The sequence below is a fragment of the Lucilia cuprina genome, chromosome 4, assembly GCF_022045245.1.
Source record: "Lucilia cuprina isolate Lc7/37 chromosome 4, ASM2204524v1, whole genome shotgun sequence".
Classification (NCBI taxonomy): Eukaryota; Metazoa; Arthropoda; class Insecta; order Diptera; family Calliphoridae; genus Lucilia; species Lucilia cuprina.
In genome coordinates, this window is record NC_060952.1 from 50,116,451 (window position 1) to 50,129,587 (window position 13,137).

Consider the following 13,137-nt stretch of genomic DNA (forward strand, 5'->3'; position numbering starts at 1 on the left):
TTATATACATTTCTGACATTTTAGAATGCTAAATCGAAAATGTGTTCGCATTAAAATAATTTTTTATGCACAAAAGTATAAATTTTGCAGGTTTTTTGAAGTTTTTAACCATTTTTCCAGACATATATATTTCAATGTTACAAATTTGAAGAAAATATTTTCATCCATTTAGGTGTGATTGACGCACAAACAAATATACAAATAAACAAAAAAACAACTTAACAACTAAATAAATAAACAAAGAAATTTATAATATATAATTAGGATATATCGATATAACCTTGATGTAAATTTTTCCTGACACCTATTGCTGATTTATAAAAATACTGAATTAGGTAATTTTATTAAGGTAAAAATAAATTCCAAAATAATATATAATTACCCTTTTTCTACTATTTAGTTAGAATTATTTAAAAAATCACAAATATGAGTTTTTGTCCAATTTAAATACATATTATACAGCAAACATAAAATTTATAATTAGGATACTCATTTCTAGACAAAACTCTGCAAAACCAAATCCTTGATGACTATCACGAATTCCATAAAGTATGTCTAAAAGAATTATTATCTGATTTCGCCGATATCTGAGGTTTTCTAAAAGGTGATTTCAATAGACAGATAGACGGACATACAGACGAACATGGCGTAATCAACTCCGCTATTTATAATAATAACATAATTACCGCAAAAATTTTTTTCCCCTACCCAATACATGTTTGCATATATACATATTACAAATCCATACCTATTACAAATCTCATGTAATTATCCCGTTAAATTGTTTGTGTAATAATATTTGCCCAAAAGAAATAAACAAACGAGAATAAAGCAAAATTGAAAATATATTAGTTGTATGGTTTTTTAAACAAGTGTTTCTCACATAAAGGAAAATACATAAATTAAAACGAAAATATTACACCCAAAGAAAAATTAAGTGTGCTCCTAATAATTAAAAGAAAATATTACAAGGAAAGAAAAACAAATATTAAAGAGCAATAATAAAATAAATTTATTTTTATGCTTAAATAAATGTAATTTATTTTCTCAAACAAATTACTTTATTTACTCAAGTGATACTTAAAGAAATATTCAATCACAGTGAAATTATTATTAAAATTAAAAATTGTGAAAACTTGTGCTGATATTTTTCTCGAGTGTAAAAACAAATAAGAATACTTTGTGTTGTTCTCTTCATTTAAATATTATTGTTGTTGCTTAAACTAAAATAAAATTACATACAGTCCACTGCAAAGAATTATAAGCAACAACAACTTAAATAAAGAACAATAAAAATAAAAACAATATTAACAACACAAAGTTATTATTTAAATTAAAATTTAACCACTCGTTAAAAAACAAAACATAAAATAAAAAATAATAAATTTAAATAATTTTTTTTTTCAAAATTATTAAAAAGCAGAAAATAATTTTTTTATTATTTTAATCTCATTAAATTATCCCAAAATATTTAACTAAAACAAAATAATTACTCAACTCAAAAATATTAAATAACAAGTGCAAGTGTAAAAGTGTATTAAAAAAATCCCTTAATAGTGGTCGAGTTGTCATCACTTATATGTTTTTTCATATATTCTCGCTCATTCTCAATAAGTGTTGCCATCGTATTTTTTCATAATTGATCGTGAAAAAGAGTTGCCATCGCGTTTTTTTAATTTTTTCGGAAAATTAAGCAACAAAATAATATTTAGAAATAAATTTCATAACAAAAAAATTTTTTTTTAAAACCCAATTATCGACAAATGTATGCCAATCACTATTTCTAAATAATTAAAAAAATTTAATTAAAAAACTCGAAAAAACTCAGTTTTAAAAACTTTTAAATAATTCAATCGTCTTTTTGAAAAATCATTTTGTTTATAAATCTATAATAACTTTGGTAACATTTAAAGCTCATTATAAATATTAAGCGAATACACTTTTCAGCGTGCACATTTATAAAAATTTAAAAATTTTACAATTATAAAATTTTTATTATATTAAGTATACTATATTATACATATCCCATCTCTATATCTTAATATTTAAATTTTGTTTACAGCTCAATTCGAATATCTTTATTCTCAAATAATGCTCAAATTTAACTAGTTATCAAGTTCTGATAAATACAAGGATAAAGAGAATAAAAGAATATCGAATAATTTTTTTTAATTTGTGTGTGAATACAATTGGGGTTTGTATTTTATAATCTCTTTTACAGATGGTTTGGCGGGATAATATCAATCTATAATAAAGATGATTATTATAATTACGCTTATAATCAGAGTAATTATAATATGGGGATTTGGTGTGGGATTAAAGAAAGAGAAATATAGAGAAAATTTAATTAATTTTGGGTAGCTGATTCTTAATTATTAACAACACCTCACCTTTTATGAGACTTTCCACAATAATAAGAATATTTATTTTCTTAAACAATTCAGGTTTTATTTTAATTCAAAGCTTTATAGGTTGTAGTTAAATTTAGGGTACAATGTTAGTTTGATTTATAAATAAAGGATGCAGCTGTGTTGGCTTTTTAAAACTCGTTTTAAAACTCGGTTTTCTTTTTTGCAATTGCTGCAGTTAACGAAACCCGTTAACGGTGTTCGTTAACTTAATTTTGTTTGTTTTATTTTTAAGGGCAAATTCAAATGTCAACTAAATATAGTTGTATGTACACTGTACAAAATACGTTAGGCAAATTATTTGTTGGTTGTGCACAACACGTGGGCTAACGATTTAATAGCCTCGACAATCACTTGGGTGTTAGTGGATAGAGTTGGTTGCTGAGTCATTGGTGACTGACTTGTTGGTTTGTTGGTTGGTTGACAGTACGTTGAGGAGCTGGTTGTACATTTCTCCTTCTATTTTGTTGCTGACGATGACGTATTTGGCTAGTAATAAGACTGGTGATAAAAGTGCTTTTACGTTTTTGATGGAGTAAAGTGTGGTGGAATTTGTCACATATCCTGCAGGTGTCCATGGAGGTGCAGGATCGCAAATCATGGCTTTTAGCCAAACAGTTCACGCAGTGTGACGTAGAATTAGTCCTGACTATTTCTACATACATTTACTTTACATTATTTTATTCTTATATATATGTATACAATATAATGTATTTCATAAATTACATTTTGCTTATTCATATCCGCTTTTACGAAAAAGAATAAAAGAATTTTTATTCTCATTTCATAACTCAGCTTTTAATAGCTTATACCCTAATTTACCGCTATTACAAAGAAATTAAATTGCAATCGCTACGCTTTAAAGATAAAATAAGCTTAAAGATAAAATAAGCTTATTAAATTCATTTCAATATGACTTCTACATCAAATACAAAGTCTACTTCAGCTCCAAAAGAGCGCTTTGTATTCGACTGCGACCATCTTCTACAATTTTGTGACAGATTCAATAGAACGCCTATTGAAGAACAATCTGAATCTGTTCTTGAAGTAAAATTAAAAGATTTGGACGCAAGATGGGTTAAAGTCGAAGCTTCTTACGAAGGAGTCATGTTAGCTTCTGATAACTCTATAAAACCCGAATTTAAAGAAGAAGCGAAAACTAATTTTAATGCGTGTGTAGACGCATATTACTTATGCACATCTCAAATTCTTGATTTAATAAAAGCTACTAGACTAGATAGTTCTAATGTAGCAGGGTTCGAGGCAGCAGCCCGATACTCAATCCCAAACCAACCTCTCACTCAAAATTTTGCGCCAGATAACTCTAGTAACTGTATAAAACTTCCCCCTTGCGATACAGAAATATTTAAAGGCAGTTACGAACAATGGCCATCGTTTCGTGACATGTTCACGGCCGTATATATAAATCACTCAAAACTCTCTCCTGTCACAAAATTATACCACCTTCGAAATAAAACACGAGGTGAAGCTGGTGACATTGTAAAGAGATATCCCTTATCTCATGAAAATTTTGAATTAGCGTGGAATGCTTTGAAAACCCGCTATGAAAACAAACGTGTTCTGGTTGATAACCAAATAAAACTCCTTTTTAATATTCCGCCAGCAACCGCTGAAAACAGCGAATCAATTAGAAGAATACAATCTTCAGTTAATGATTCGCTAGCAACTCTAAGAACTCTCGGGGTAGAAGTTGAAAGCTGGGACCCTATTTTAATTCGCCTAATTTCAACAAAATTGCCAGATTTTACTCTTTCGCTTTGGGAACAGTCTTTAACTTCCCCTCGAGAACTTCCCAAGTGGTCTCAAATGTCACAATTCCTTGTTGACAGATATGAAGCAGTAGAACGCATTAATAGCATAAAAATTTCAAAAAGTTGTTTTACTTTAACGAATGCACATGAAACCAAAATACAAACTTATACATCTCAAGAAAATCTCTATGAACCCGAATGTAAACTCTGTAACGAAATTCACTCACTGAGAACATGTCCCAAATTTAGAACCTTTACGGTACAGCAAAGAGTGGATTACGTTTTTAAAAATAAAATTTGCAACAATTGTTTGAGTTCAACTCATTTTAAACTAAATTGCAAAAGTAAAAAAACTTGTCTCCATTGTAAAAAAAATCATCATACTTTGCTTCATATGAGACCAAAGTTACAAAATCCCGCTCAAATCCCAGAACACTCGCAAAAAAATCAAGAGCCAAAAGAAAATAAAAATATAACTCATAAAACTTTGTCGAATTCTGCCCAAACTGAACAAATTATAGCTCAAAATGATTTCCCAGCATGCTCAAATCAAATTCAAGCTAATTGTTCAATGAATAATGAAAATATTCTGTTGCGTACTGCATTAGTACAAATTGATCATCAAGGTCAACTTTTTACTGTTAGGGCTCTAATAGACCCTGGTTCTCAACGAACATTTTTAACCGAAAAAGTGCGAAATCGCCTTCAATTACCTTATCAAAATTCTCATTTTGAAATTATTGGTATTGGCGGCCAAAAACAAATAGCTAACAAAGAATGTGAATTCGTATTATATGCAAAAAGATACAATTTAAGAATTCCAGTTAAAGCTATAGTAATGCCCAAAGTCACTAAATGGCTTCCAACATATTCTTTTGAAATGCCTGACTCGCCTGAGCTTTCAGAATTGGATCTAGCGGATCCAACTTTCAATAAATCTGCTCAAATTGATCTCATTATAGGAAATGATTATGAACAATTTCTTAATTTAGAAGGTATTAAAAAGAATGTATGTGGTCAAACTTCAGCTTATCACACTGTTTTTGGTTGGGTTCTTAGTGGTCCCATTAAAACCCAAACTATTCAAACTTTTACCACTTCGGTCACACAATGTGAAACTTCAGATTTAAATAATACATTGAAAATGTTTTGGGAACAGGAAGAAATTCCTACTTCTCATCCAAACACCGTTGAACATGAAATTTGTGAAAAGTTTTATACCCAAACTACAACTCGACATGAGAATGGTAGATACGTCGTTCGACTACCATTCAGATCAGAATTTCCCGACAAAGTTTCCCTTGGCTCATCCCGATATATTGCATTAGCTCAATACTCCAGAATGGAGAAAACACTCGCAAAAGATCCAGAACTTGAAGCTCAATATAAATCAGTTCTGAACGATTATATAACTCTAGATCATGCAGTTTTGCTTCTAAAAGAGATTCAGTCAAATCATCACAACCTAGATTTGAGAATTTATTGCAAACACCCATTAAATTTTCTGATTCGTGAATGAATCTAGTACATATTTGAGAACCGATTGTACTTATTTTATTTTACAATAAACAAAGGAATGTGACTTTTTAGTGAACAAAAAATAAAAATGTAATGAAAATTACTATATGACTGTAGAAAAGTACAAAACGAACTATGTACGGAAAGTATTAAACAGTGTATGTAGGGTACCTGTAGTAAACTATTTCCAAAGTGACTGACAGCCGACACTATATAATCAAATATTAATTGAAGAATTCCAATAAAATCTACAATTTCAATATGTATCAAAACGAACCTTGAATTAAAAATGCCTATTCGAAAAATAGTAGGGTGTATTTTAATAATGAACTTTAAAATCAACACCGAAATACTTATATAAAGTTAATTTTATATAAATTAAAAAAAAGAAACCAACTCAGCGTTGTACTAATATTATCAGCCTGTAAAGTGTAGGGTACACAATTAACTGTAACAACAATTACACTACTGATAAATAATTTTCTCTTATTTTCTTTTATGCTTTATTCTTCTTGATATAGTTGAGTACTATTGTATGTAAATTATATTAAGAGAATTATAATGAGGATAAAGCTAGTAAATAAAAGAAAAAAAAAAACACCACCAAATGTACTAATCTACACACAATATTTTAAGAACAAAATAATGTGAAATCGAAATAAATCTTTGTTGTAATAAACGATTTGCAAAATAAAGGGAATAAATTGAAAATTTATTTCTTGTTTTAATGAAATTAAAAATTTTTATTTTGCCGATTCTTTGACGGTTTCAAAATCATAAACAAATTTCCAATTGGAACAATTGGGAATTTGTTGTTTTGTTTGGATAACTCAAACAAAATTGTAGATTTGTTACAAGAGATGTAACAAATGAAATAGATTTATTTCGACTTGTACTAATTTCAAGGAACCTGAAGTATACTTACTTCTCTTTCGGTAGCTGTGGGACTCAGTAAAAAAAAAGAATTAAGAAATTTTGTGTTGTTGTAATTCAGTTTGTTGTTTATTGTGGTTAAAATTCAATTTGTTTGTTTTATTTAATTTTAGGTTTGTAGTGCGTTACAATTTGTTTTAAATGTTTTGTTAATTGTATTAATTTTTGTATTTTAGTTTTTAAGTAAATATAGGTGTGTGTGTGTGTGGGAATCACTGCACTGCACTGGTTTTTATTATTTTTGTTTAAATGTTTTCTTTGTTTGTGTAAATGTTCGTTTATTGTTTGTTTTCATAAACGTTTGTAATTTGTTTTGTTTAAATTGTTTGTTTTGTGTGTTTTTTTTTTTATTTTAATTTAAATAATTTGGCCGCTGGCGCTCGGGTTTTCAGTCGAAGACTGACTTCTTCGTCCTCCTTAGCCGCGAAAGTATGGTTTGGGCCGTACTTACACCGCCGCTGAATAAGTGGCCGATGCGGCTTAGTCGAGGTCGATCAAGTCGTTGCCAGATCGACACATTTTCTTAACATCATCTTCAGATTGCGTTGTTGCAGTTTCTAAAAGAGCTTTTAGAAATCTTAATTTTATTTCCGGAACAGAAACAGCAGTAATAATAGCATCCCAAAAATCAGGCTGAATCAAAAAATATTTTTCAAAGAGTAAAGCCTCTTGCATTTTAGCAGATACTTCGGCTAAAAACTTGAAGTTTAAAATAAAATTTTCTTTAAGAACATATAACAATTTTATAGTTTTCTAAAAGGTATCTTTACGCAGAACGCTTTGGCGTAAAAAACTTGTGCTATTTTTTGAAAATGTTGCCACTGCGTTCCTCCGAATATGAACTATTTTTTATAAAAACTTAAACTTTGGGCAACATGTTCTAAAATCCCAAAGCTGGGATCAGAAATCTGAAAGCAGTTTTGGAAACCTCAATATGTTTTCTATTTACTCCAAAAGTATTTTCCCAGCCCTGAAAAAAATGTGGATCCTATAGGCAAAAAAGTACAAAATCCCATTTTTGGGATTTTCATGCCTATTTTTGGGAATTGCGGAATGCCCTTTGACCTTTGAAAGTTGAAAATTTCATTGAGTTTTGTTCATAAATAATGATTTTGTCATATACTACATATTTGTTTAATTTCTAAAACTATTTATATCAAAATTTTAATAGGGTCGCAGATAGCTACAACAATTTAGTCCATATTTATCCATTAATATCATTTTTTAGTAATATATGGAAATTCTCGATTCTTTACAAAAATTTTCAAACCAATATCTCAGTTACATTCAAAAATATGTTCATTTAAACCTGTGTCCTTTAATTTCATTTTTCATATTTTAGTAGTAAATATGACAGAACATATTTAAATCTTATATTTACCTATTTTCTATTTCTTTGCTTATCCTTATAATTGAAAGGTCCTATTATGCTTAAATTTTCAGAAATTTTTAACTATTTTTTACCTAAATTTTTTTGACAGATCATTTCGTTCTGTTTTGTTTATGATCATGTAGGTAAAAATATATAGGTAATGATAATTTCGATTCATTCACTAATAAGAAATATAAATGACTGAATTACAGGTTATAGTAGACAATTCGTAATTTTTACTTTGGAATGTATCGGAAATGACAAGAATTGGTATATAAGTAAACTTCTCAGATTTTAAGTACCATATTTAATAAATCTACAATGAAGATTACATTAAAATACGGATAAGAGTTGTGTTCCGTTTTATGGAGTGTATCTTCAAAAGGGCCAGAAAGAATTGAAGACATTTCAAATTATATAAAAACTACGTATAGTATATATAGACAAAACAGGCATATCAAAAATTGAAAATCAAAAGAAATGTCGATTAAAATTTTATAGTTTGATGGAAACTACTACGGAAATGTCAACTTACAAAACATCAACAGGAGCGCCTTGCAAGTCATACGAAGACTTTTGTTCAAGGACAAAAAAAAGAGGGTCACACAAATATACCTAATATACTTTCTTACTTGTTTTAACATACTGAGTTGTGTAGGATATCATAAGGTCGACCACGCCCGACAATACATTCACCTTCGTGAGAAGGGTATATATCATACATGGGCACGCTGCATTATGTTTCTAATGCATTAAGCATTGCAGTATTCAGTAAATTTTTACTGGTAATGAAATTTAGATTGCATTACCAGTAACATTTTACTGATTACTGAAAAAAATCAGTATTCAGGAAATTTTTACTGATTACTGAAAAAAAAATCAATATTCAGTAATTTTTACTGATTAATGAAATAAAATGCAGTATTCACTAAATTTTTACTGAATACTGAAAAAATCAGTATCAGTAAATGAATAGAACTGAAAAAATATTTTTTTTTATTTATTGTTCAAAAAATATCTTTTGATAAAAAAAGTTATTTTTTTAAATACATAAATTCTTAGTTTGTACCGGTAGCTTTTCTTAACACCAACATTTCAAAATTTGCGTCGTTGAGTTTTTGTCTTCTTGATCGATTTACAATTCCGGCGAATGAAAATAATCGCTCTACAGGGGCGGACGAGGGTAACGGGGTATTATATTTTAGAAAATTTTAATTGAGTGTGAGTTTTGAAACAGTTTGTAGCCGTGTCTCGCTCGGCCAGGTATAATATTGTTTCTTGTAGATAATTTCCCAGGTCATTAGAAACACGTGCCAAATGTATAATTTTAATTCTAAGTGATACTATAGCTGGCACGAAGTAACCAAATGCCCTTTTTTGTCAAAAATGTGTCTTAACTCTTTTGTTAATAAAATAAAATTTTCTTTAAGAACGTATAACAATTTTATAGTTTTCTAAAAGGTATATTTACACAGAACGCTTTGGCGTAAAATCCTATTTTTGGAAAATGTTACCACCGCGTCCCTCCGAATATGACAAATTTTTATCAAATCAAATAGCTACAACAATTTAGTCCATATTTATCCCTTAATATCATTTTTTAGTAAGATATGGAAATTTTCGATTCCTTACAAAAATTTTCAAACCAATATCTCAATTACATTCAAAAATATGTTCATTTAAACCTGTGACCTTTAATTTCATTTTTCATATTTCAGTAGTAAATATGACAGAACATATTTAAATCTTATATTTACCTATTTTCTATTTGTTTGCTTATCCTTATAATTGAAAGGTCCTATTATGCTTAAATTTTCAGAAATTTTTAACTAATTTTTACCAAAATTTTTTGACAGATCATTTCGTTGTGTTCCGTTTATGATCATGTAGGTAAAAATATATAGGTAATGATAATTTCTATTCATTCACTAATAAGAAATATCAATGACTGAATTACAGGTTATAGTAATATAGTCCTAAATGTTAATAGGTAGACAATTCGTAATTTTTTACTTTGGAATACCTGTATCGGAAATGACAAGAATTGGTATATAAGTAAACTTCTCAGATTTTAAGTTTAATAAATCTACAATGAAGATTACATTAAAGTACGAAGAGTTGTGTTCCGTTTTATGGAGTGTATCTTCAAAAGGGCCAGAAAGAATTGAAGACATTTTAAATTATATAAAAACTATATATAGTATATAAAGACAAAACAGGCATATCAAAAATTTAAAACTTTTTGATGTAAAAAGTATATCTGTGGATAGAAATCAAAAGAAATGTCGATTAAAATTTTGTAGTTTGATGGAAACTACTACGGAAGTGTCAACTTACAACACATCAACAGGAGCGCCTTGCAAGTCATACGAAGACTTTTGTTCAAGGACAAAAAAAAAGAGGGTCACACAAAAACTTTTTTAATCTCAAATGAGGAAATTGCTGATACATTTAACGAAATGCAGAAAAAGGAAAACCAACCTATGGATGCCGTACATATTGCAACTATTCTTCCAAAACGACTTAAGCGAATTGTGGAAAGTATACCAACTACAACATCACAATCATATTTTACTGAAGAGGAAGCAATAGCGCTTATGTTGGAACTGGGTCTCAGTCGAAATAAATACTAAATATTAAGGAAAGCTCTGCATGAAAAAGGAAACAATATATTACCATCATACAAGGCGATCCAGGAAAAAAAACAAACTATCCTACCATCACCTATTGCTGTTAATGATGTAGAAGCAGCATTTAGAATTGTGTCAGACTTTTCAGAAGACCAACTAAGGAAAATTCATAATTGTGATGTTGTCTTAATGTGTAAGTGGGGATGTGATTGTTTATCAGCACTTCCAGAATACAAACAAGCTTGTGGAAGTCGGACATTAGCAGACTACAAAAGTGTATTTATGTCATCATTAGTGCCATTACGAATTCCTTCATATTCCCTTAATCCATCATCGTCAAGCATCGGAAATTCATTTGAAGATATATGGATCAATACAACTCCGGGTTCAAAAAATTTTTGTAGACCCATTGGATTTATATATTCAAATAAAGGAGTCAAAGAAAACATCAAAAGATTTAGTGAAATATTTTAAAGATGAAATAAATGCACTGGAGCCCATTTGCATAAAAATAAAGGAATTCTCTATTCACGTATCATATCAGCTAAGCTTAACAATGATTGATGGAAAGGTCGGCAATGCCATAACAGAAACTTCTTCCTTCTGGAGATGCTCAATATGTAATGAGAAAAAGTCGCAATTCTCAAATATAAACAAAAGCAGAAGTATTAATGAATAAGTCCTGTCTTTCGGAATTTCACCACTTCATGCCAGAATACGATTTTTGGATTACTTTTTACACATAGCATACGACCTCAAATATAGAAATGTGCCAGAGAATCTTACTAAATCAACAAAAAATAATGAAGAATTGAAAGAACTGAGAGCTGCGGAAAAAAGCAGAATCCAAGAAGAATTTAAAGTTCAGATGGGATTAAACATCGACAAACCACTTCCAAGTTGCGGTAGTACAAATGACGGTAATACGGCGAGAAGGTTTTTTTCAAAAATAACTGGAATCGACAAGGAGTTGCTTCGAAGAGTTAACACTATTTTAATGGCACTAAATAGTAAACATAAAATTAATGGAAATCGATTTGGGGAATATACATCTGAAATTTCGATATTACTTGTATCTCTGTATCCATGGAGGGAAATAACACCAACAGTAGACAAAGTATTGTGTCATGGTCAAATAATAATTGAATCGAATATTCTTCCACTTGGAGAGTTAACAGAAGAAGCCCAGTAAGCGAGGAATCGAGATTTTAAGCATGTTCATCTATTCAGCTCAAGAAAATGCTCCAGGCAATCACAGAATGAAGATATTTTTAATAGTTTATTCTATCTTCTGATCCTGTTTTTTCAACTATGCGAAAAAGATGGATTTGTTATGAAACTCTTTCATCTCAAAACAAGGAAGATTTAAAGGACTTATATTACCTTCTGGATATGTAAACCGATATGACAGATTATTTTATAGAAAATAAGTAGTGTTAGGAATTAACTATATAAGTAGGTTGTAAGAATTAATTGTATTATGTGTAAGATAAACAGTTCAAATACACTAACTGATGATATTGTATTAAATTGTGTTTTATATTTCGGTGGGCGGGAAAGGTGGTTTATGTGGGGTGATTTAATTAACTAAATAATTTTTAAAAATTGTCCAAATTTCATTTTATTCAACACCAAATGTATGTTCTGTCATACTTAATACTAAAATATGAAAAAGATGAAATTAAAGGACACAAGTTTAAATGAACATATTTTTGAATGTAATTGAGATATTGGCTTGAAATTTTTTGTAAAGGGTCGAGAATGTCCATATCTAACTAAAAAATGATATTAAGGGATAAATATGGACTAAATTGTTGTAGCTATATGCGACCCTATTAAGATGTTGATATAAATCATAATTTTAGAAATTAAACAAATATGTAATATATGACAAAATTTTTATTTATGAACAAAATTCAAGGAAATTTTCAACGCTTGTTAAATTTGTCATTTCAAATAAGAAAATGCAAAAAAAAAATGAAAAGGTCAAAGGGCATCCGGCAATTCCCAAAATATGTTATTTTTTACTTTTTTGCTCATTTCTTTCAGGGCTGGGAAAATACTTTTGGAGTAAAAAGAAAACATATTGAGGTTTCCAAAACTCGCCCAAAGTTGAAGTTTTTTTTCTTAAAGTAAAAAAAATAAATTTTATTTAAACTAATTTTCAATTTTTTCTCTTTTTTTTAGAACAAACCAAAAGTAATACCTATTAATGTTTTTATGTCGAAAGAAAATTAAAATGGTCGTGCATGGCCGTCCATATAATATCCTACACCATGAGTATATTTTTAAAATTTTAATTTTTTATAAAGAATCTTTTATGTTGAATATTACAAAAAAAATATAAATGAGGCTTTATATAGGTCAAATATGGGCCGATCCTCGGTAAATTTGGGAAAAAGATATATTTTTATATAACAGTTAGTTTTGTTGAGTTTCATTGCGATACAAATTGTTACAAGTCAATTTTAGACGTTTAAGACATTTTTTAAGGGGGTTTGTAT

General features: G+C 29.0%; 1 protein-coding gene across 1 annotated transcript; it reads left to right on the forward strand.

The window, feature by feature from the left end:
• Positions 1-3,154: 3,154 nt before the first annotated feature.
• Positions 3,155-5,699, forward strand: LOC124419189. The gene is made up of 2 exons (XM_046947800.1): positions 3,155-3,709; positions 3,779-5,699. Exons 1-2 carry the CDS (start codon positions 3,321-3,323, stop codon positions 5,697-5,699), a joined length of 2,310 nt encoding a protein of 769 aa, XP_046803756.1. The 5' UTR covers positions 3,155-3,320.
• Positions 5,700-13,137: the final 7,438 nt, after the last annotated feature.

Bases quoted from the DNA above. Each gene is read 5' to 3' on its own strand.
- LOC124419189 (XM_046947800.1), top strand. From the start codon at position 3,321: ATGACTTCTACATCAAATACAAAGTCTACTTCAGCTCCAAAAGAGCGC. The intron at 3,710-3,778 runs TCAAAATTTTGC...AGAAATATTTAA, and splicing joins ATCCCAAACCAACCTCTCAC to AGGCAGTTACGAACAATGGC.